Source organism: Acartia tonsa, chromosome 9 (genome assembly GCF_053477335.1).
Source record: "Acartia tonsa isolate MP-2025a chromosome 9, ASM5347733v1, whole genome shotgun sequence".
Taxonomy (NCBI): Eukaryota; Metazoa; Arthropoda; class Copepoda; order Calanoida; family Acartiidae; genus Acartia; species Acartia tonsa.
The window spans coordinates 37,512,419-37,536,826 of record NC_137268.1 but is presented as its reverse complement, the minus strand read 5'-3'; the positions used below and the strand labels follow the sequence as shown (position 1 = coordinate 37,536,826).

Here is a 24,408-nt window from a genome sequence, read left to right as displayed (position 1 = left end):
CCAATCCACCTAAATTCTTTTAAAAACAAACATTTCTGAATAGGTTACAGCCGTTTAGAATATGCTAGCAGTTACGCCTCTGTAGACCTCTAGGGGCACTTCAGGAGGAAGGAGGGAAAGTGGGGGTGTAAGTTGACCACTCTTCATTCTAATTTAGATTTAAAAAGAAAAGGTAAACAATTTGGGAATAGTTCTTTTCGTTGCAACGCCCCTTAAGGGGCGACTCGTCGTATTTTTGAAATGGCTTTTTATAGGTTATTTTAGGTTATATTGGGTTAGGTGATTGCCCAACAGTGTTAGACAATTGGCCCCGTAGGGTTAGAGCCCCCCGCAGGGGCTAGAAATAGGAGAAAGGCTACTGTGAAAAATACGAAGAAACGCCCCTTAAGGTGCCTTGCCACGAAAGGGACTACACCCCAATTTTCTTTGAAAGGTTGTCGTATATTCTAGGAACAATTTCTCTTGGAATAAAAACTTCCAAGCAAATATTAGCAGGGATAAATATTAGAAGCCACATTGTAACTTCCTGTTGCTTTTATAAAAGGATTACATACTACATCTTTTAAATATATATTCAAATATACAGTTTATGACTTAGATTATAATCATTTCCATAGCAAGGTTTTCTGTTGAAGTATTCCACTAGATCCTCAATTGGTTCACTCTTTGTAGCATCCTTTGAGTGCAGTTTATCACAAATCATACAGCCTATTTAGTTTTGATGGCTCTTTTACATTTCAATTTATAAAAGTAACAGTGTTTGTGTGTCTGTTTGTCTGTCTGTGTGTGTGTACCAAAAGATTGCTGTACCGATATGGTACAAATTACACTACATATATCCTGGGAAGGTTTACAACTATTTTGGTGGATTGTTACCCCACCCTTCCACAAGAAATCTTCCCTAGGAAATAATGACTGCCTTCCCCCTCTATATGTTTTTTTTTTCTATTTAAAACTAAATGAAGGTGAAGAATTTGCTCTACTTTCACCCTCTACCTAAAATGCCCCTGGAGGCCAAGTGGCGTAGCCCCTATTAAGAGTTAAGACTCTAGGGGGCTAGGTGTCGCTTCGGGTACTAGACCTCTCTCCACGCACCTTGAAACACACATACAATACTTTTGGTTGCGGTGTAAAGTGTCCATTCACCCATCAGACAACCAACTCTCTGAGATGCACGACCTTTGTCTGAGAAGTCCCAACTCTGCATGGTAGCGAGTTGCGCCCACTCTAACTATTTACGTCGCGCATCTGACATAGTAGCAGTGGGAACCATTTTTAACATCTTTAGGTATGACGCGGTGTCGAGATTCGAACCTATCACCTTCCCGACGACGGCGAATGCGCTAGTGTTGAGGCACGGTCGCGGGTAAGGCGTAGCCCCTATTACAAGCATAGGACAATGAAATGAAAATGAATTTTATCAATATTTATACAGAATAGCCACCATTCCTAATATTTCATTTTTGTCTACATGTGTTTCATTAATTCTTGTAGATTTTTCTAATTTATAGTACTTTTTCCATTGCAGGTACTCAAGATATTTATCTAGAACAAAAAAAATAAGTTTATTTTGGAATTACAATGAGTAGATATAGCTGGTTGTCCAATATCATAGTTAGATAGCTGAGGTGAATTCTTAAAAAAATTTGCATCATTAAAATCAGTTTGACCCACTAAAATCAGTGAGGCTCGCTAAAAATTTAGAGAGGATAATTTTGCCTCACTAAAATTTTAGTGGGGCAAACTGATTTTATTGAGGCAAAAGTTTTTTAAGAACTCACCTCTGAATAGAATATGTCTGTAGCTTTAGAACAGGATACTTTTTATAATGAGATCCAATTTTAGGCACCTTGTACAATCCAGGAGAAGTTAAGCAGTTCTTACCTTTATATTTGAATATCCCCCCCTTACCCCCCTCAATTATATTTTAGTTAAAAAGGAAAAAGTAAGAAAACAATTATATTAGGGATGTTCATTTTTTAATGGGCATTCCCATAAACAAGAACTACGAGAAACTAGATTGTAAAGGAGAAACATATCGGTTCAGCAGTTCAAGAGATCCTTTAGGACATATAGACACAGATTCTGTACCATTTATGTAAGGCTTATACCTGGTATAAAATAGTTTGAAACCTTTTACAGGAACTAGGAGAAACTGGATTGTAAATGAGAAACATATTGGTTCAGCAGTTAGAGAGACAGACACACACAGATGCTTTTACTTTTATATAAGTATATATACCTGGATTTTCAATAAGATATTTGAGATACACGGCTAATTGAAACGGAGAATCAAAGTCACTGATGTGTATGTAGGAATTTGGAGGAGCATATGCATCATAATCACTCCTACGAAACAAAGCATATAAGAAGGATGAAAACATCCATAAAAGCGAAGCTCTGAAACGGTAGGACAAACAAACATTAACACTTGTAGAGTGTCAGAACTTAATAATAAGAATATAAATGCATAAAAATCAAAAAAATATTTTAAGTAAAATTGTTGAAAAACTGCTGAAATACAGGATGATGTTTAAGGACATACTTACATTTTTAGGAATTAATTACATAGATGCTTTATTGTCCTAGGAACCAGTATCCAAAAATCAAAGCTGGATCTTTAAATCATTTCAATGGTGTGCCAATCGGGGTGAGTCAACTTTCCACCAATGAGAGCACAGAATTTAACAAAATGCCGCGCTGTGATTGGCTGAAATTCGGCGCACCCCGATTTGGCGCACCATTGAAGTGATTTATTAAAGATCCAGCTCAGATCAATCAGATAAAAATAACACATAAAAATTTTACTTACATAAAGTTGAAAATCAACTTTTTTCAAATGAACGTACGGACATTCTGGTAACGATTATAGAGTTGCTACGCTTTCTAAATCGTACCTAACTACTACAGGAATCAGCATACAAAGTTTGAAATCTATAGGACAATTCTAACCTGCCTAAAAGGTTACTTACCGATCCTAATTATAGAAATGCTTCACCTTTAACTATAGAAAGATTGCAATTAAATTTAATAAGTTTATATCAATTATGTAATAAATTAAGGCCATTTAATGGATACACTTGTTACGAAAATATTTGCTCATTTCAATTAAATTTAAATCTTCATCAATTTCTAAACAATTATAACAAGGATGACAACATCCATAAGTAGCGAAGTTCAAAAATTATGGATGGACATCAGAAAACATTAAACTAAAACACAAACATTTTAAATTTTATAATGGGAAAATATAGGAAGTTCTAGCAAGAAAATCTTAATGAAACTTTGTGTTAATATGCAAAATGTGAACTTATTTAATCCCTGAATATCTCAGCCGTTGAGTTGAGAAAATTATGAAAACTTAAAAATCTAGGAATCGAACTAGCACCCCAACCAATAAGCATATCTCAATGAAACTTGATAGAAGTATTCAGAATTTGCATGTATTTAATCCCTGAATAATCTACCTTGAATATAATTTAAAAATCATGAAAACTAAACAATCTAGGAATCGATCTAGCACCCCAATTAAGAGACAAATCTTAATGAAACTTGGTGAAAACAAGATGAATAGAAAATTATTAAATCCTTGAAAATTTCAGGCGTCTATCTAAGAAAATCATGTTTCCCCTCAAACATTTCAGACGGACAGGCGGACAATACAAATAATAGAGTAGCTTCGCTACCAACAATACATATTAACAGTCAAGTGTTTTTCTGAATCATTAGTCATTAATTTAAAGCTTTTTACTGTAAATCTAACTAAATTAATCTATCTTTCTAAAAAGTTAATTTTTTACCTTTTAGGTCCCATAACAATAGGCACTGTATTTTTCATTAACACTCTAAAAAACTTTTCAGTAATATACTCATCGCATAGAGAATTTTCAAAGCTGAGGTAAAAGTAAAATCTGTCCATGTCATCAAATGGATTTGCTTCTGTTTTATTGTTGCAGCGTCCTCTTATTACAACTTAAAAGTGTTAGAATAAGAGTTTTGTATTACACTTGTATAAAATAATTAGAGATGTGATTTGAATTAAACTATTATCAATTTCACTAAAATAATAAAGGAAGCGTGCAAGAAATACACCGCATTAACTGCATTAGACTGCCAGACCCAAAACCTCAAATTAATTTTTCATTGAAATATTGAAGTTTCTATCTTGAACAATCGAAAATTTTTATAAATCTAAAAGTGCATTCTCAAAAGCATATAACTTTTTTTGTTATTGAAGCTGAAGGCTTCAAATTTGGGTCTACTTGTCTTTCAGCAGTTGGTGAATTTCTTGCAGGATTACTTTGAGTCACCAACTAACGCAATTGTTTAATAAAAATCTTTTTCTTCCTTTCATATAGGTTTCCAATTCTTTCACATAATCTTCTCTTCTACAGTTTAAAGAGATGTTCAATAGGAATAATATATTATAAATAAAGAGGACTATCCACGAACAAGAGCAAGTGATTCTAAGCATCTTTCAGCATTGACCCATAGTATTTTTTTAGTATATATACTAGGTTTATGTTTAATATTTGCTTTATCGACTAAAAAGTTAAGTTTCACCATGGTTTTATATGAAGAAAAAATTGAAATGTTAAGCATTGTTTGGTGCAATATCATCAAATGTTTTGATGAGTTCAAACTGTTGTTTAAAAGCTTTGACACAAAAGTATATTATTTTGATTAAAAATGTATATTTAGAAAAAGGGTTGGTAACTTGTAAACAGTTTAATTAATGTACTTTTGCAACTTACAACATTTGATGCTTTTCTGCAGTGTTATTTTATTTTGTCCTTTGAACTCAACAAAGCATTTGATGATATTGCTTTCTTTTCAAAGTTTTTTTCATATAAAACCATGGTGAAACCTAACTTTTTAGTCGATAAAGCAAATATTAAACATAAACCTAGTACATTCACTAAAAAAAATACTATGGGTCAATGCTGGAAGATGCTTAGAATAACTTGCTCTGGTTCGTGGATAGTCCCTTTTTATCAACTATTTGAGTTTACCATAGAGGACTCTTTAGGTGGGATGGGGGAAAGTTGTCGCCCTTCCCTTTAAATTTTAGCATAAGAATAAAAAGCTTTTGTGGAAATAATTTTTTTCTAGGGCCATTATCATTGGAGGTTGGTGGTACCTATTTAAAGCTACATTGTAAATGATAGTGATATTGGTTCAGCGGTTAGAAAGTTCTTTTGGTACAAACAAATACAAGCTGACATCCAGTTACTTTTATTTATCAATAAACATAACCATATATCTCTTCTTCCTGCCTGCTTGCTGTTGCACAATTTGAAACAACCCAAAGAGCAGCAAAAGACTTTTTTTGCAATAATGTCTGTATTATTCAATTCTGTTTCATCTTCTCTTTCAACAACCATATAATTTAATGTGTAAGGTTTCACAAAAGTAGCATCAGATCTGTAGGTAACTGTCCAGTCAAAAATACCATTCCAGCTCTTTTTGATAAAATAATTGTTATATTTATCTACTAAGATAAAACCTCTAAAGGATTAAGATTAATTTGTTGTCTGTATAATGTCAGGTTTTTTTTATATAGGGAAAGTGTGGATTAAAATTTGTTGATTATTAATACAATACTATAATTATTTACTTTGTTTAATTTTTATTCTATCCATAACAACTGAAACATCCCTGTAGATATGGCTTCAACATTAAACCATGTTGTTTCCTAAACCATTGTGGAGACTCTCTCCATAATGCAATCCATTTCTGTGTTTTCATTCTTGTAAAGTTCTGTGGAATTAATTTATATGATGCTATAGAGTCCTAATTATGTTGAATATTTATATAGCACTTGAAAATTCAAGATTCTTCAAATTAATTATCATCACTTTCACCCCATCCAGTAATTATGTGACCCTGGCATATTATGAATTGTTAAGGTAAGTTATGTTTTTGGATTGCCTCAGAATTTGCAATGGTTTAATTCTAAGCATGACTAAGGATTAGCAAAGAAGTGTGTCAGCAGTAACATAAATCTCTTGAAAATTGATCATGAGTTGAGGATTAAAGTAACCTAATGAAACTTTATGACAGCATCCCAAGAAAATTATCAGCATAGACGTCCAAGGGGGGGGGTAATGGGGCGATTACCCCCCCCATTTAAAATTTACCCCAACCATTTAGGGGGGGGGGGGGTAAATACACCCCCCAAAATAAAAAATCTCTGATAAAAAAAATTTTAGCGCGCTTCACGCGCATTTTTAATACTAAATATTTGATAAAATTTAAATTACCCCCCCAAAAATTTTTACCAAATTTTGGGGGGGTAAACTAATTTAACCCCCCCCCCCCCAACATACTTCAGGGGGGGTAATTACCCCCAAATCAAATTTTACCCCCGGGGTAAAAATTTTGAGTAATGAGTTGTGCCCTTTATGGGACTAGTTATTCCCCCTACTCTAACTATTTATGTCATGCACCTGACCAAGCAGCAGTTCAAACCATTTTTAACTTCTTTAGTTATTAAGCGGTGTCTGCCCTAGATTTGAACCTATCACCTATAATTTGCGATGAGCTGAGGCACTACATGTTTAGCCATGATCGGGGGTTATCAGTATTCAACATACCCAAGGTAAAAGTGAAACAAGAACTGCTGATGAGTTTGATATATCTGCATGATCAAAAGATATTTGACAGGTATTACCAGATCTACATGAGAATGGAGATGCTGAAAAGTATCTTTTTATCCATTCACTATATTTGTTCATCCTCATAGCATTCAATATCAGAATAGTCTAGATAATATGTTATTAGTGAATATATTTGCTGATAGAAAACTATGTCAGAAATTAATAAATGTTTTTCAATATATTTTGTAAGGCTCAAGTGGTCATCCCTATGATTTTTACTTTTTATTTTTTTTTTAAATCAGAAGAAAATTAAAAAACCTAAAAGCTTATTACATGTCTAAATAATCAATTAAATACCTTTAAGTCTTTTCTTGAGGTATCTTTAAACAAGTCTTTAAACTCATAGTATTCTGGAATGGGGCAATATTTTGATTCTTCCCTCTGGTAGATTGATATCATTTCAATATTGACTTTGATTGCAATATCCAATTTGTTTGACTAAATATTTAGCAGTTATAACGATCTTGAACGGGGCCTTGTCATTATACTTCACTAGCGGCTACGCCCCTAGAGGCCTCTAGTGGCACTTTAAATGTTTGGTTTAAAAAAAATACAATACCTTGCAATGTTGCGAAGGAGTCTCTACCAATATTCTACGATACTTTGCAATGTTACGTGGGAGTCTCTATTCAAGAAAAAAAAATTCGATTTATTGTGATTTCTCTTGAAAGGGTGGTGGTAACCTCCCCCATAATAGTTAAAAACCTTCCCGGGAACTATGAGAAGGTACACTGTTAAGAAGAACCCGATCGGTTCAGCGGCTATCAAGATCCTTTGGTACAGACACACAAAAACACAGAGACATCCTGTTACTTTAGTATAAGTATTGATTTAAAATGATATCAACCTGGTTTGACAAGTCTGTGTTTCCATAATCATTTAAATATGAATCACTGTCTAAACTAAAGATTATATTTTAGGATTGTATTTATAAAAATAAGATATATATGTAATGTTTTAATGTTTCTTTATTAGGATTTCACTACCTTCTGAAATAACTGAGTTAATTTCAATAAAGCCACCAATAAGTCTAAGCAGTTTTAATATATTTTTGCATGAATAAAAGAGGCCCATGGAGGCTAGGGCTCCACTTCAATCCTAAATATACAATACCTAATAGTTGTGCTATAAATATAAAGCATTAACATTATGGAAAATGAAGCTAAGATCTTCATTGTATTAAAACTTGCTACAAACTGTAGTTAAAAATTATTTGCTATTATTTTTGCACCTTTTGCAATTAAAGACTAATAAGCGTATAATAAGTTATTTATTTTTCAGCGAGCAACATAGAATTCTATCGGAATAAAGTTAAAATACTAGAACTTTTACAAATATAAATTAAACGTATAACTTTTGCAATCTTTACATATTATTTTTTGTAATCTCTGAAATAGACAGATATTGTATTTCTAATTAAAGTCAGCCTTTTCCTTTTCTTGATAGGTTTGCTAATTTGTTGCATAACATTGTAAATTTTAAAAACAATGGTGTTCTTAAGAAATTTTGTTATGGAAAATAAAGGGAAAGTTGAATAAAGTACATTTAACAAGTTTGGGTTTCATTAGTAAACCTTTTAATGAGTTTGTAAAATTTGATATATATGTAGGTTAGCTATGAAGATAATTGAAACGAAAAAATAACTTTTGTGAAAATAAAAAAGTCATATAAGTTGCATATATCACAAGATAGCGAATTTTAAGTCTTGATAATTTAAGAACTACATGGTAGAAAATTGAAAATCAAATATATGCCCTATAGATGAGATGTAGTTTAAATAGGAAAAAATATGGAGTTCACTAAATGCAAGTTTAAGTAAATTTCATGCAACTGCCCCTTTATATTTTTGAATTTATCATATATCCTAAAAGTTATTTTGGATTTAATTATTTTGGCTTTGACATATAAGCTGATTGTGAGACCATTAAGTTTAGAAATATATGAAAATGTCCTCATTAATTGAACTATAATTTGATTTCCCCAAAACTTGCTCTAAAAATAAAGATCATCAACATAAGAATAAGTGATTTTATATTTTCTGATGTCTTCATTCTGTTTGCACTTGTTGTAAACTGCAGTTTATTTAATTATAACTGCAGGTGCATTATTCGTTTATAAATTTATGTACACCTAATAAAATATTAAATGAATATAATGATGTAAAGCAGTTTTTTAATTAGCTCTATTACAGCTCTAACTTAGCAAAAACTAATAAAATCTGATTTCAGCAAAACAAATGTTTAAAAATATTAAGCCATTAATGAACGTACTATGATGTTGGTGTCAAAAAGTGTAAAATTTTATTTTATATTTATAATACACAGTAGAACGATGTCTGTTTGTTTGTCTGTCTGTCTGTTTGTAGCGAAGGATCTTGCTAACCGCTGAACCGATCGGGTTCTCCTTCAAATCAAGTAGTTACTAGTTTGATTAAATTTAGGGAAAAGGGAAAGTGATTCTGACAAACAATTCTAAGTGAAAATTAACCCTCAACCCCTTTCCTTCCTTCTCCCCCTTATTACCCACTTCCCTTTCAGCTACGACAAAAAAAACAAGTTTTACTCCAAATTTAATCCAACAAAATATTTAATTTTCGGTAATTTCAAATGGAATTGATAGGCTGAAAAGCAGCTGAATACATTTCTTAAAAATTAATTGTAAATTATTATTGGCTTTAATATATTCATTTATTTAAATACAGTGGAGTAAAAGTTTTAATTTTCTTTTCTAAAATCTAAATTTTAAAGAAATGTTAGTTAAATGTGGTTTGATTTTAGAAATCTTTTACCTAAAATCACATTCAACCAATTTTCTATCAACAAGGTTTAACATTTTTTGTAGAACACTGTACAACATATATATGCATGATAAATTGATTTATGATAATTAATATAAAACATATGTTTTTATGTCCAATAAAAATTTTAATGAAAATGTCCTTCCTTATGTATTTGTTAAACTTTGATAACTTTGTAAATAAAGTTCTTTAATTCACCCTAAACATTTTTAAAACTAAAGAAGGTCAATTTGAAATAAGTCAAAAATAAAAAGTCTTTTTATTTGGGTCTTTATTTTAAGAAAATGAAATGGTTAAACTGTATTAAAATCTTATGTTTATAGCTAAAGAATATAAATGGTAAATTCCAATTGCTTTATCAATAATGGTATTGGCTAATAATGTAATTGGATGTTTTTTTAAATAGTTTTTATATGATTTAGTCTAACATTTTATAGGGGTGTGATACAGCAAATCAATTTCATTAAAAATTGCCCTATATTTTAGAATAAAACTTGTTTTAGATCTAACTTATTGAAGTAGGTGAGAAGGGGAGAAATAAAGGAAGTGGGTTGGGGGGAAATTTTCACTTAAAATTATTTGTCAGAATCCTTGTCCCTGCTCTTTTAAATTGTAAATTTCACAGGTCACTTTTTGATCATTTCAATTTTTTTTTATTATAACTATGTATGAAAGAGTTTATTGGCCAATAATAAAATGATTATTAAGTTTTATTATTTGAGTCAAACTCAACTGCATAAAAGTACTTTGAATTGATGGTCAGGGTGAATTTATATTTTTTAAGGTCCCAAATATTTGTGCTTTTTAAAATTGGTCAAAACTTTCTTTTTACTATGAATTATCTTTAATTTGACACTATAAGCTGCTTAATTCATAAACAACAAGGGAACATTTATTTTCAGATAAAAAGTACATTATAGGCAATATTTTCTTTAAATTTGACAGTCGAATGTTCTGTTTTAATCATCTGTAACATTAATGAACGTACTATGTTGTTGGTGTCAAAAAGTGTAAAATTTTATTTCTTTTTTATTTGCTAGGCATAAGTTTAAATTCAAATCGAGTAGTTACTAGTTTGATTAAATTTATGGAAAAGGGAAAGTGATTCTGACAAACAATTCTAATTAAAAATTTCCCCTCAATTTCCTTCCCTTTTTCTCCCCCTTCTTACCCACTTCCCTTTCAGTAACCCCAGAAAAACAGGTTTTACTCCAACTTTACTCCAACAAAATATTGAATTTTCGGCAATTTCAAATTGAATTAGCTGGATGAATAGCAGCCCCTGGATTAAATTATTTCTTTATACTTTATCATTTAAAAGTAAACTTGTTTTTGGATTGGAAGGACTGATCGAAAATCAATAAATGAAACAGTTGAATAATGAAAGTAATTTTGATTAATCAGTTAATAATATTATACAAGTTGTCCAAATAAAATCAAAAAGAACATTTGGAATTAATTCATTCCCGTATTTTACAAGTAGAAGACCCATTTCTCTGATCAATTTGATTTAAATTCTTATCTGGTAAGCCGAGCGTTCTCGGCCCACGGGGTAACGAGTTCGGATTCAACGAGCCCTAGCCTTTAAGTATTCTACCAAACAAACAAGCAGGATTCAATCATACAGAAATTATATATTTAAACTGAATAATATTTACAAGTTATGTTTACTATATATATACAACAAAATATAACAATGGTTAGGTTTGAAGGGGGTGTGGGGCGCTAGGGCTTAGCGCCCGACGGTAGACAGGCTGTGGGGGCAACGGTGGTAAAAGGGGAGGCAGTGCCTCCCGATTATATAAGCGCATGAGGGACTCGTGATAGTTGCATGTTCAAGTCCCCTCCCCACATTTAGGCAGGCTAGTTTGACCGCTGGGTGCGGGGTTAACAGCGGTCATGAGATGGATAGTGATATAATAGGATTAGTGCGGGGGGTTTGTTATCATAAGTCACAGCGAAGCAACTCTGTAAACGGCCTGTCCGTATGGTTGTCGTATTACCACAACCTCCCCTTCAAGGGTTGCGTGGCTCCTGAGCCACCAGGCCTTGAACCTGGGGATACGACAGCCGGCTCATGCGCCGGACAGGCAGTTCTTGGGGCACAGCTCGATGGAGGACAGCTCGGGCTACACAGGCTCCCTGGGACACTCGTTGCTCGGTCTGACTGTGGTTGGTGATCAGCATTGTCAGCTCCTGGTTGGCTTCTAGGCGTGGGTTGGCAACGGCCAGGCCTCGCCGCTGGAAATTTTGCCTCGTCTGCAGGATCAGTTCTGTCGCGGCTGGTAGCTGGACACGGAGGCCTAGGCAGACTCTGGTGGTTCCTAAGGGTGGAATGGTGATGGCAAAGGGCGCATAGAATTCCATGGGGGCGCCTGCTTGATTCAGGTTGCTTGGCCTCCTAGCTCCTACCCGGATGGGGATGGCTGTCATCAGCAGGGGGCACATGGCTTCTTCTTCTTCTTCTGGGGCGGCCTCTTCCATCGCAGTGGCTGGCTCTTCTCCTACAGGCTCGCTGCTGGCTGGCAGGTTCTCCATGTCTGCGTCAGGGTTCCAGATGGCATCTCTGAGTGGCTCTGGAGCGGGCGGTGGCGGCGGTGGTTCGTTGGGCTGCTCCTGCAGGTTTTCCTCCACTGGGTCACGATCTTGGCCGCTAGGCTGTGGGGCGGCTGCGGCTGGCTGGTGCACTGGGAACTCTCCTGGGTTGCTAGCTGCGGGCGCCGCCGCTCCAACTGGCAGCTCGGTGGCATCCTCGTCGCCGTCCACGTCAACCTGGATGTCTTCTGGGATCTGGTGGGCAGTCACATCTCCAGTGTATTTGCGCAGTCGGCCTACATGCGCGGTAACTTCTGAGATCCTGGCTACTGGAGAGGCAGGTTTAATGACGTAGTGGACTTCTGTAGCTTTCCTCACTACTTTCCAGGGGCCAGTCCATCTCTTGGTAATCTTGGCTGCCTTCCCTGGCACCAGGCGGGGGGCCAGGTACCAGACCAAGTCTCCAACCTCATACTTGGCCGTGCCTTCGTAAGCTGCCGCGCTCCTCCTGATGGCTCCCTCCTCCTTCTGCTGGATGGCATCATAAACTGCATAGTAGCGCTGCAACAGAGCTTGGACGTTGGCTGGAACTGAAGCATATTCGGTCTCTGGCAGCCGTAGCACCATGTCCACCGGAAGTTTGGCCTCTCTCCCAAAGAAGGCCAGGAACGGGGTCACACCAGTGGATCTGCAGGCCTTGGTGTTGTAGGCAAAGGCGATGGCAGGCAGGTGTGGCTCCCAGTTGTTATCGTCTCTGTCTAGGAACAGGCGCATGCCTGTGTTGAGCGTCCTATGAAACCTCTCCACTCGGTTGGACTGCGGGTTGTAGGGTGGTGGATGTGTCAGGCCAATCTCGAGCCGGGAGGCCAGTTCCTGGAATACCTGGCCGGTAAATTCCATTCCATTGTCGGAATGGATCTTCAGGGGGCATCCGAACGTGGCCAGGTGGCGGTGCAACAGGGCTTCAGCCACCGTGAGGGTGCGCTTGTTGGGGATGGCGTAGAGGCTGACAAACCGGCTGAATCCATCTTGGCAGGTGAGGATGTAGCGGTTCCCAGCCGGGGTCTCTGGCAGTGGCCCCACCAGGTCGATGAATAGGACTTGCTGTGGATACCCCTGGCGGGAGGGCACGTGGATCCCCTGCTTCAGCCTCTCCTTGGTAACTTTCTGGACACACTCAGGGCAGGTTTGTACCATCAGGCGGACGTCACGGGCCAGGTTGGGCCACCAGAAGTGCATGGCAACGCGGGCGATAGTTGCGTCCATCCCAAAGTGCCCAGCCATGGGGGTCCCATGGGCTAGAAAGAACGCGTCCTGCTGGAGGGCCGAAGGCAGCAGGTATCTTGTCCTCTCTCCTGTCAGAGTCTGGTCAGTGGTGGTGAGGCAGCCGTGCTCGTCAAGCCCCAGGGCTGGGAAGCGGCTGGCGTACTGCTGCTCGTCTCGTTCCTTGCCACGCAGCTCAGCCTTGGTTGGGGCCTTGCCATCAGCCACCCATTGGCGGACACGGAGCAGGAGGGGGTCCTGTGTCTGGGCTTCCAATACTCTAGCTGAATCCAGTCGGGCGGCAGGAGGCCGGCTAGCTGCGGCCTCCCCTAGCTGGCCAAGGTTGTGGATATACTCAGCCTGCTCTGCTAATTCTTCGGCGCTAGCCGTTGGCATGTTGGCATCTTCCCGGCGGCTGAGGGCGTCGGCGTTGGTATTCTGGGTGCCAGGCCTGTGGCAGACGGTAAAGTCTAAGGCCGCTAGCTCCTCCTGCCAGCGGGCCACCATCCCTGTGGATGTGTTCAGTGATTTCATCTGTAGCAGGGCAGAGGAATCAGTGTTGATCTGGAAGCTGCGGTAGGACAAGATGCCGTGGAATTTTCGGATCCCATAGATAATGGCGGCCATCTCTCCCTTCCAGGACGGGTAGCGCGTCTCAGGGTCGGTTGTCTTGCGCCCCACGGCGGCAATCAGCCTCTCCTTGCCCTCCTGGCATTGACTCAGTATGGCAGAGATGGCGCGGCTGCTGAAATCTGTGGTGAGCTGGAACACTGCTGGTAAATCAAACCTGGGCGGCGCTCGGATGGGGGCCTGGCGGAACTTGTCCTTGAGTTGCAGCAGCTGGGCTTCCATCTCAGGCGTCCAGGTTAGGGCCTTGGCCGTCTTCTGCCGATTCATCTCGTAGGTGAGGTCTGCATACTCTGGGATGAACAGGCGGTAGTATCCAAAGAAGCCCAGCAACGCCAGCAAATCCTTGGGGGTGCTAGGGGCTGGCCAGTCCAAGATGCGGTCAATATAGTCCTCCTGCATGGCTATCCCCTCACGGCTGAGGGTGTGTCCCAGATAATCCACCTTGGATCGGAACAACTTGGTCTTGGCTGGCTTGAGGCGGATCCCTCCCCTACAGTGGGCTTCCAAGACCTCTCGGAGCCGGGCCAGGTGGGCCCAGGTATCCTGATGGAAGGTCAGGACGTCGTCAAGGTATGACTGGAGGTTGGCTGTGCCTAGTGGATTTAGGACCCCTGCAATAAACCTGGAATAGACAGACGGTGCCGTCGCCAGGCCAAAGGGCATCCTTTTCCATTGATACAGGCCCCTGGGGGTGGTGAAGGCGGTGCAGGGCCGGCTATCCTCAGACACACGGATGGTGTAGTATGCGGCCACCGCGTCTAAAGCACTGTAGACACGGTGCCCGCCCGCTCGTTCCACCAACTGCTGGATCCTAGGCAGGGGGTAGCTGTCCAGCTCCAGACACTTGTTGAGGGCTCTGTAGTCGACGGCCCAGCGGGTGCTCCCGTCCTTCTTCTTGATGGGCACCAGGGGGCTGCTCCAGGCGGAGTCCGACGGCTCTATAACTCCTTCCTGTAGCCAGGTGTCCAGTTGTTTCTCCAGTTCAGCCTCTTGCCGCGGGTTCAGATCCCTAAATCTCTGGCGGATCGGCTGGGTCCCTGGCTTGAGGCGCAGCTGCAACTCAACCACATCTGTGCAGCCGGGGGTAGAATTGGAGAAGACGTCCCTGTACTCTGACAACGTAGTCCAGACCTCCTTCTTGAGCAAGGGGTCCTTGCGTAGGAACTCATTGTCTTCCATCTCCAGGGCCTCCCACAACTCCTGCATGTCTATAGGCTCAGCAGGTTCTTGGAACGAGTGGAGACGTGGGGGAGGCGTATCAGAGACCTCCAAAATGTCAGGTTTGACCAGCTCCCCTGCCACTGGGAGGCCAGCATCCAGCAAGAGGGGCACCTCACCCTCATTGACCACCAGTACTCTAAACACAGTGGCAGAGCCAGGCCTGTGGGCATACAGGCCCTCTGGAATAACAAGGTCCTCCCCAAACCTCTGTTCTGGGGCAGCTAGTTGAATGGCATCCTTGGTGCGATGGCCTACTAGCTCAACAGGGACCGCCATAACCCCGCGGCCAGGCAGGACCACCCGCTTGGCTGTGCGGAGCTGGGGTGGTTGACCGTCAGTTGGAGTGACAGCGCTTAGCCTATACGTGGCTGGTGCGGGGTCAGCCTTGGCTCCGGGACCCACCGGCCGCGACTTGACGGGCTCGGCTTCTGGAGGGGCTGACGTGTCGGAGCCAGGCGTGGCTCCGGGGGCGTCCGGCCACGATTTGACGGGCTCGGCGCGGGGAGAGGCAAAAGTGCTGGGTCCAGCTTTGGCTCCGTGGGCGTCCGGCCGCGACTTGACGGGCACGGCGCCGGGAGAGGCTGGGGCCTGAGAGTTGAGTGTGGCTCCGGGTACATCAGACCGCGACTTGACGGGTCTGGACTCGGGCTTGGCTGGTGGACTGGCTGGAGGTCCCAGGTAGAGGGGGCCAGGTGGACACGGCTGGCCGTTGATAAAAATGTCGGCGGAGAAGATTGGTTCTGGAGGGCTGGCAATCTCAGGAAACGTTGTTGGCAGGCTCTCCCTTGGCACCTTGGGCACTGGGGGCAACCCCATGGCTAGCAGGTTAGCTCCCTTGTGTGCGTTGAGCTCAGCGTCCACCCAGTGTGTGCCTTTCTCAACCACACGCGGCTGCTCAGGCAGGGGGCCTGGCAGAGGCCCCTCATAGCTTAGCTCTCTCTCGGCTGTCTCCCGGTCAATGGGGACGCCACGGAGTGGGATAAACTCCCCACGCACCCACAAGCAAGGTGGTTGCATGTCGAAACAGAGCCTAGTTCCGAACTCCTTGAGAAAATACCCTCCTAGGTTCAGAGGGTGTGAGAGATTCCGGACCACAGTCACGTGGTATAGATGGAGTATAAGAGTGTGTGAAACTGCCATATATAACTCTTTTAATTTTCCGATTACCTGGAGGGGCTGGCCTTCCTCATTAGCAGTCAGGATCTGGGTGTTGTCCGGAATCAACATGCGTTGCACGCCCATCGCGTGCATGAGATGCTCAGAAATTACAGCAGACCCTGGTACACGGTTGCCAGAATCAATCATGGCATCAACCTGTACATGCTGGGCAGGGTCAGGAGTAGGAAACCTCACCCTGACATGGCAGGGGAAGTGGAGGTCCTGCCCTTGAGACAAGGGGGCCTCTCGTTCGGCTGGGGTTGGCAGAAACTTTGGTGGTGGCCGCACCGCAGCTATGGTGGTATCGCTTACCATGGTGGCTTAGACTGTAGCTTCGAATCACTAGAGCTTATTAATTATCACTTGGTCAACAATTTTATATTTATTTTTATCACTTGGTTGACATTTATACACACTGATGTGTTGTTATCACTAGGAGCTCTAGGTGTGATTCTGGAAGCACTGGCAGCAGGGAATGTCCGTCCTGCAAGGTTCAGAGGGGTGACGGCGGTAGGGAATGACCCGTCCTACAGCGCCGCTGGTTCGAATCCCGACAAATGGCGGCAGGGAATGGCCCGTCCTGCAGCGCCTCGGGTTCGAATCCTGGGAGGCAGCGGCAGGGAATGTCCCGTCCTGCCGTGCCTGTGGCTCAAAATCTGCTATCCGTCGCAGTGGTAGGGCTTACTTGTGTGCTGAAGCTTCGCAGCCACACATTGCCTTCTTAGGGAGACCAGCACACAGCTGTCTGTCTCGTAGGTTTGGCCTGGGTGTCCTGGGGCTTGTCCCAGCTACACTTGCCAATTTAGACTCAGTTCTGTAGCCGTCTGAGCTAAATTATCCGATTGCCGTGGCTGCGCACCTAGCGCTACTCCTACACGACACGGAAAAAGCGTCTTAACTGGCGCTTTTAGCAGGCTAAATCTGCTTGCTGTAGGCCAGAGGCCCACATATTGCGTTCAAAATGATGGAAATTCGACCTAAAAAGGCCGTCTCACGGGTCAGTTGGCGGCTGATTGTCCCCTTACTTGCCAAAGGGTCCAATCAGAGGTAGAATAGGCTAGTTTCTGTAAGGCTCGATCTCACAGCTGACACCAAGTTCTGGTAAGCCGAGCGTTCTCGGCCCACGGGGTAACGAGTTCGGATTCAACGAGCCCTAGCCTTTAAGTATTCTACCAAACAAACAAGCAGGATTCAATCATACAGAAATTATATATTTAAACTGAATAATATTTACAAGTTATGTTTACTATATATATACAACAAAATATAACAATGGTTAGGTTTGAAGGGGGTGTGGGGCGCTAGGGCTTAGCGCCCGACGGTAGACAGGCTGTGGGGGCAACGGTGGTAAAAGGGGAGGCAGTGCCTCCCGATTATATAAGCGCATGAGGGACTCGTGATAGTTGCATGTTCAAGTCCCCTCCCCACATTTAGGCAGGCTAGTTTGACCGCTGGGTGCGGGGTTAACAGCGGTCATGAGATGGATAGTGATATAATAGGATTAGTGCGGGGGGTTTGTTATCATAAGTCACAGCGAAGCAACTCTGTAAACGGCCTGTCCGTATGGTTGTCGTATTACCACACTTAAACAATTTTATTGCAATGATTTTGTATTTTTTGCGAAATAAATTGTAGGTAATGAAGTTTGAGAAGGGGGGGGGGGAATTTTTGTGTTATACTTACAAAATGTGAGGTTCTCAGGGAGGGAGGGAGCAATGGAAATAATATTAATGTACAAACCTTTATTTACATCCTACTAAAGGTATAATTTTCAATATTATCATCATGGAAAATATTAAATTTTTGTCCATGACATGGCCTGAGTAAAAGTGTTATATTTAACCAATGTTCATAACATATTATGAATTTACTAAGTTAATAACATTAATATGCAATAATTCACTTGTACCTTAAATCAATTCAGTTCAATATAATGCATATGAATATGTAGGTCTATTTGTTTGTCTGTTTGAAGGTATGGAATATTGTGATTTTCTGAGAAGCTTCATGTATACTTGTGAATTTTTAAAATTACATTATGAAGGAAGATGAATTTTTTAGTTTGCCAGTAAAATGGTTTGGATCAAGTGCAGTTCACGGTAAATATTCCTGGAACCCATATCTCCAAAAATGAATTTCAAAGGCTGCTATCTGCCAAACGGCTGAACGTACATATCATACTTGCACCGTTTCAAGCGGCATAAGGAGGCCTACAAATAATCTGGAATAACCAAGATCGAATGATGCATTGGAGGAAAAGATTCACTGAAGAAAAAACACCTATAATAAGTCTTTTTTTTGCACATTTATGTGCACTGCTAGATAAATGTGCATTATTGATTAATGACTATTCAAGATTATTTGTAGACCTTCTTTTGGCGGTTAAAATTTTTTGCAAGCATAATCTATATATTCCAGCCTTTAAAACTCATATATTTTTGGAGATAATCATTACCAGGAACATTTTACCGTGAATGCTGTGCCAAAATAATTAAGAAACATCTCTATTTTTAGCTGGAGATACTATGAGTAATATAAGCTATGAACCCATGTTCTAGAAATTCTAGAAACTATTGTAAGCTTAGTATATAGTCTCCATATAATCTCTTGACATTTCTGGGACTTTTGTATAGAGATATAAAAATTTTGAATAGAGAAATACTTAGTATCTAGAAGTTAACAAACATTAAATATAGAATGTTCTTTAGTTAATCTAGCCTATCTTAAAATTTATAAAGTCAAAGTAGATTTATACTTGGACTTTTTGAGAAAAGTTACACACTTAACACACACTAAAAAATGCAATTAATTATGGCCTAAATCATAGAAAATTACATAGGTTAGATAAGAGTTAAGCTTTCATTAGTCTTAAATAAATACATATAAAGGAATTAAATATAAAACTTAGAAACTATACTATTGTAATTGTTAATTACATACTTTTTATCATGATCTTAACAAAGGTTTTGTAGATTTTTTTCTTTTTTTTGTGGTTTCAATGAACTAGAAACACATTTGAAACATGGGTATTTCTATTAATGGGTACCTTTCTATGATCTAATCATATGAGCAAAAAGTTTTGATTACAAATGTTTTCACTGTATTAAATAATACTTCTGTTATGAAGACATTTTAAAAGCATTGGACAATTCTATAAATTGTGTAATGAAATATAAAAGAAGACAAGGGTAACTAACTGCAAAATATCATGGACAAGGGACAACTATTCACCATTACAAAGTAATTATCCAAATATATTTTTTATCCCCTTGCCACCCAATTTTAGTAAGACCTTCCTGGTGGCCTTGAAATTGGATTATAGGATTTTGTTAAGAATTTATTTAGATAAAACAGATAATATATAATCATATTTAGAATCATGTCAAGAAAATTTGCTCAAGTAATATATATTAAGTTTATTCCTTCTTCCAAAATGATAAAAAAAAACAAGTGGACAGACAATTAAATTCTGCAGGCTACAATGTTGGAAGTGTTTTAAACAGTCTTCTACACTGTTTTTGTTTATAAAATATTTGTATAATTAAATGAATTTTGTATTTATTTTTTCACATGTCTAAATCAATTGTATTAATTATATATTTTTTTCAGAAAAAAATGGATTTCTTTTTAGCACATTTATGGAAACACCAAGTATTCTTGCACATTTTTCAGCAAGTGTTTAATTTATTTGCACGGATAGTAATGTCCAAGCTTTTTAATCAATCAAGACAGCTGGTAAAAATGGAGAATGTGAAAATACATCATAATTTATTTATATTTTCAATTGTCATGATGGTTTTCATCTACAAAGCTACTTTAAGGAATATTTGACGTTTTTAGATTACTTTCAAGTCATAGAGGAAAAGATTTTTCATTAGGATAAGTTAAATTTGAATAATCTATCTTTATTGATTTAAAGAATATCAAATAATATAGTTTTAGTGATGCAACAGTTGTTTCACCTTACAAGGTAAATGATTATTATTGGATCTTTATAATCTAAATAATATGTTAATGTTTATGGGTGAGTTGCACCTGAACTGCACATTCAATTTTTAAACTCAAGACTAGATTTTTAGTCCTTCACCTCATGCACATAGCTCAGTACATAGTAGACAACCAACCCATTGATTGCACGATCTTTGTCTGGAGATCCTCACTGTACATGGTAATGAATTGTGCCTGTTTGGGGCCATGGCATACTCCTACTCAAACTTTTTAAAGTCTTGTGACAAACAAAGCAGGTAAGTACCATTTCTCATGCTTTGGTATGACACAGATTTTAGTTTGCATCCTTCCCATCAATTGCCTTGACACTTAGATTAGGACTTGTGGGTAATTTACACATCAACCTTATGGGTGGTGAGTTAAGGTTTTGTGATTTTTGCCAAAGCATAAGACAGAATAGTGCACCATGCCAAGGAACACACATGCATAACTGATTTAGGGCTAAGGCTCCCCCCCCCCTTCTAAAACTAAATCTCAAACATCTGAAAGAGCAGCAGTAGAAAAATTATTTAGTATTGATGCAGTCAGGGACTCAAACTCCACATGTCCCCAACAGATAAGCGTAAGTTAAACCAATTAGCCATATCTGCTGGTTCTAATTTAAATAATAATAAATATTTAATTGTTGCAGATTATAGAAGAACAATATTCTCCTCCTGATGATTATCTAGAGTACAAAGACATGTTTAAGGATACAGCAAAAAAAGATCTAAAGGAATAGAAATATGATAAATTTATAGAAATGTAATGATAATAATTTATAAACATTAGCTTTTTTGATCTATATTTTTATTTTTATTCCAAAAATTAAGATGACATCAACTCATGTTGATATTTTTGTTAAAAATCATGTTTAATTTTGTGTAGACAATACTGATACTGAATGCACTGAGAAGAGCCAGCTACACAGGGTGGATAGGACAATTCTTTCCTGAGTCTCCATTCTCTTGTAATTCTGGCAACACTTGTCAAGTATCATTTGATCATGCAGATATATCAGAAGCATCAGCTGTTCTAGTTTCACTTTTACAATGGGTATGTTGAATATTATTTATGCTACTAGCTTTTTTTATCTAATCAAGCAAGATCAAATTTTTATAATATTTTAATATTCTGATAATGATTTAAATAGATTATGTAAGGTAATATTTAGTCAAACCTAAAGGTTAGATATGATGTCAACTTAAAAGGATGTACATTGTCCATATCTTTTTAAGTTAAGTAGATGACATCAGGTGACACTTTATATGTCTAGTATCTAATAATCTTTTATATTATACAACAAAAATCCCTACCTTAATTTTCTTATTTTTGAAGCTAGAAGAACATTTTTTACAGAAAATGTTTAATTATATGAAAATTTTAAATTAGAAATCTCAAAACATAAATTTTGGCTGTGGCAGCTGGCACTCAGTGGCTGAATAGGTGCAAATTTTTATGTAGAAACTTTTTTTCCTACCTATATATCTGGTTTTCCAGCCACAATATCCAGTAATTTGCTGGATATCTGGTGTTGGCCATATAACAGATATCCGGTGTTGGCTGCATAACATTTAAAATCAGCTGGATATCCGGTATCCAGCCAAATAAGTATCAGGTTCAACCCTAGTTTGAATGAAGTTTTTTTGCTTTTAACCCTAATATTCTTCATAACAAAAGGGCTCAATACATACATCCAGAATAATTCCACCAAATTTTGCAAGAAAAAAGAGTCAGAAATGGATTGCACTTTGGAGAGAATCACCTCAGTGGTTTAAGAATCATCATGGTACCCTTGCCAAACCTTACCTTCAGGAATGTTTATTTTACTTAGGTAAAAATATTGTTACCAAAAAAAAACCAAAATGTATTATGTATTGGAAAAAAATGATTTTTAAACATTGTATTCTAATAAATGTTAGTTATGCTCCTAGAGGCTGCTAGGGCCACTTTATATGGGGGGTTGGAAAAGAAAGTTGATCACTCCTTTATTTTCAATTTTTTTTTTTAAGTAGGTAAAGGACAAATTTTATGTTGGTCTTTTCTAGGAACTCTCCCCATAAATAGTAATAACCATCCTGAGACTTATGAGACGCTAAATTTTAAAGGAGAACCATATTGTTTCAGGAAGACAGTTACAAATCTTGTTACTTTTATAATAGAACTAGCGGCTTCGCCCCTAGCTTCTAGGGGCTTGGCCCCAAGAGGTATAATTACATCTTCTATTACTTACCCAGCAGGATCGCAAATTTTCACACCTACCCAGCAGAAAAACATTTTCTCGATTAAATAACGAATTCGCAAAATTCGTAAAAAAAAAAAAAAAATAGCGATTAAATTACGAATTTGCAAAAATCGTAAAAAAAATGGGGGGGAGGATTTTTTTGTTTTGGGGGGGGATGGGGGTGTCCCACCCCCAAGAAAATAGCTTAAAACCACCGCAGGACCAATAGGTATATACCCTGAAGAGTAGAATCCGATTGGTTCAGTGGTTACCGAGATCTTAAGCTTCAGACGGACGGACAGACGGACAGACAGACAGACATCAAGCTACTTTGTATTATAGATAACATGCACAAGTAAAATTTCACAAAATCTCTAAGAGCAGAGTTGGAATGGAAAATTCAATTGGACCTACAACTACAGATTTGATGCTACTTTCCATAGACCATATGATCTGGACTGTAAATACAGAAAAAGAAAAGAACAAGCATCAATAAATGAAACAGGAATATTAGCCAAGAAGATAGCTTCAGCATTGTGGGTTGTTTCTGATTGTACTACTTCAAACAAAAGAGAAGATTATGTCAAAGATATGGAGAGTTACATTCAAGGCATAGTATAATGGAATGATATTCTATAAATGCTGAAAATAATGTTCCAACAATATAGAACTAAATGTTTATAAACATATATAAAAAAATGCAAGTAATTCTTCATGTTACACTATGCAGATTTTTCAAATATTTGCTGTTGTAGTTTTTTCTTTATTTTGTTTATAAAAATTGTTCATATTATCTTTTTATTCAGTGACAACCAGAGGTCATTGTGCAGACGACCATAAAGTTTGGACTGATCCTTTTCATGATATGGACACTTTTTACTTTTATCTCAGCTTTGAGAATTCTCTTTGTGATGAGTATATTACTGAAAAGTTTTTCAGAGTTTTACAAACAAATACAGTGCCTGTTGTTATGGGACCTAAGAGGTATTTGTTATTTACCTGTATATTAATCAAATGCATCTCATACTGAACATCTTATTTAAACCATTTTAATGCCATTCCTATTTTGATAGCTTCAATTTTACTGGATTACATTTCAAACAATATCATCACATTAGGTTTTTTGATTTTTTTAAACAAAAGTTTTTATTTTAGAAGTGATTATGATGCAAATGCACCTCCAAATTCTTATATCCACATAAGTGACTTTGATTCTCCTAAAGAATTAGCTGAATATTTGATCCATCTTCAAGAGAATCCAGGTTAATAATCTTATTATACGTCTCTATTAAAGGAAGAGTGCAGGAAATTAACTTTTTTGTTATTGAAGCTGAAGGCTTCAATTTTATAACATTGCAATTTATTATGACAATCTTTCAGTATTAAAAGCGGTGAATTTTCCGCAGGCTTCCTTTAACAAAATCTATGGATCATTAACAATTTTTAAATTTGATGCAGTCACAACAAATAATGAAGCTAACTATATAAAAAAGCTTCTCTGGTACTATAGATTTGGATTTTAATTTTTTGTTCTATTATTAATATACTATCTACTATTATTAAGGTCTCTATTGGCAATTTGAATGTCTTTTTTTTATTTGAGAAAAAATTGTCCATTTTAAGATCAGCTGTAATTCATGTTTATTTATGGTTCTCTTGAGTGGATGCTGGTAACCTCCCCCAAAATAAACCTTTCCAGGAACTATGAGAAGCTACCATTTACAGGAGAACCATATCAGTTTAGTGTTTCGCGAGATCCTTCAATACACACAGACACATAGATCCTGTTAGTTTCTTGTAGAGATTTCAATATTTTAGATGAATATCTTGAATATCTGAGCTGGAAGAAAGATTATCAGCCTGAATTTGTTAACAGAATAAATGGAACAAATCAACTGGACAGAATAGAAATATTAGGAATGGTGGCATTTTAA

The 24,408-nt window shown here is 38.3% G+C and overlaps 3 protein-coding genes across 3 annotated transcripts; 1 reads left to right on the top strand and 2 right to left on the bottom strand.

The window, feature by feature from the left end:
* Positions 1-1,420: 1,420 nt before the first annotated feature.
* On the bottom strand, positions 1,421-4,083 carry LOC145327527 (4-galactosyl-N-acetylglucosaminide 3-alpha-L-fucosyltransferase 9-like). The gene is made up of 3 exons (XM_080171072.1): positions 3,801-4,083; positions 2,243-2,349; positions 1,421-1,545 (listed from the first exon to the last, which is right to left on the bottom strand). Exons 1-3 carry the CDS (start codon positions 3,917-3,919, stop codon positions 1,421-1,423), a joined length of 351 nt encoding a protein of 116 aa, XP_080027198.1. The 5' UTR covers positions 3,920-4,083.
* Positions 4,084-5,634: 1,551 nt separating this feature from the next.
* LOC145327526 (uncharacterized) lies at positions 5,635-8,043 on the bottom strand. Its single transcript, XM_080171071.1, has 5 exons — positions 7,773-8,043; positions 7,507-7,561; positions 6,957-7,040; positions 6,597-6,764; positions 5,635-5,793 (listed from the first exon to the last, which is right to left on the bottom strand). Exons 1-5 carry the CDS (start codon positions 7,832-7,834, stop codon positions 5,635-5,637), a joined length of 528 nt encoding a protein of 175 aa, XP_080027197.1. The 5' UTR covers positions 7,835-8,043.
* Positions 8,044-23,065: 15,022 nt separating this feature from the next.
* On the top strand, positions 23,066-24,408 carry LOC145327525 (4-galactosyl-N-acetylglucosaminide 3-alpha-L-fucosyltransferase 9-like). The gene is made up of 4 exons (XM_080171070.1): positions 23,066-23,084; positions 23,281-23,458; positions 23,630-23,736; positions 24,293-24,408. The coding sequence occupies exons 1-4, from the start codon at positions 23,066-23,068 to the stop codon at positions 24,406-24,408; spliced, it is 420 nt and encodes a 139-aa protein (XP_080027196.1).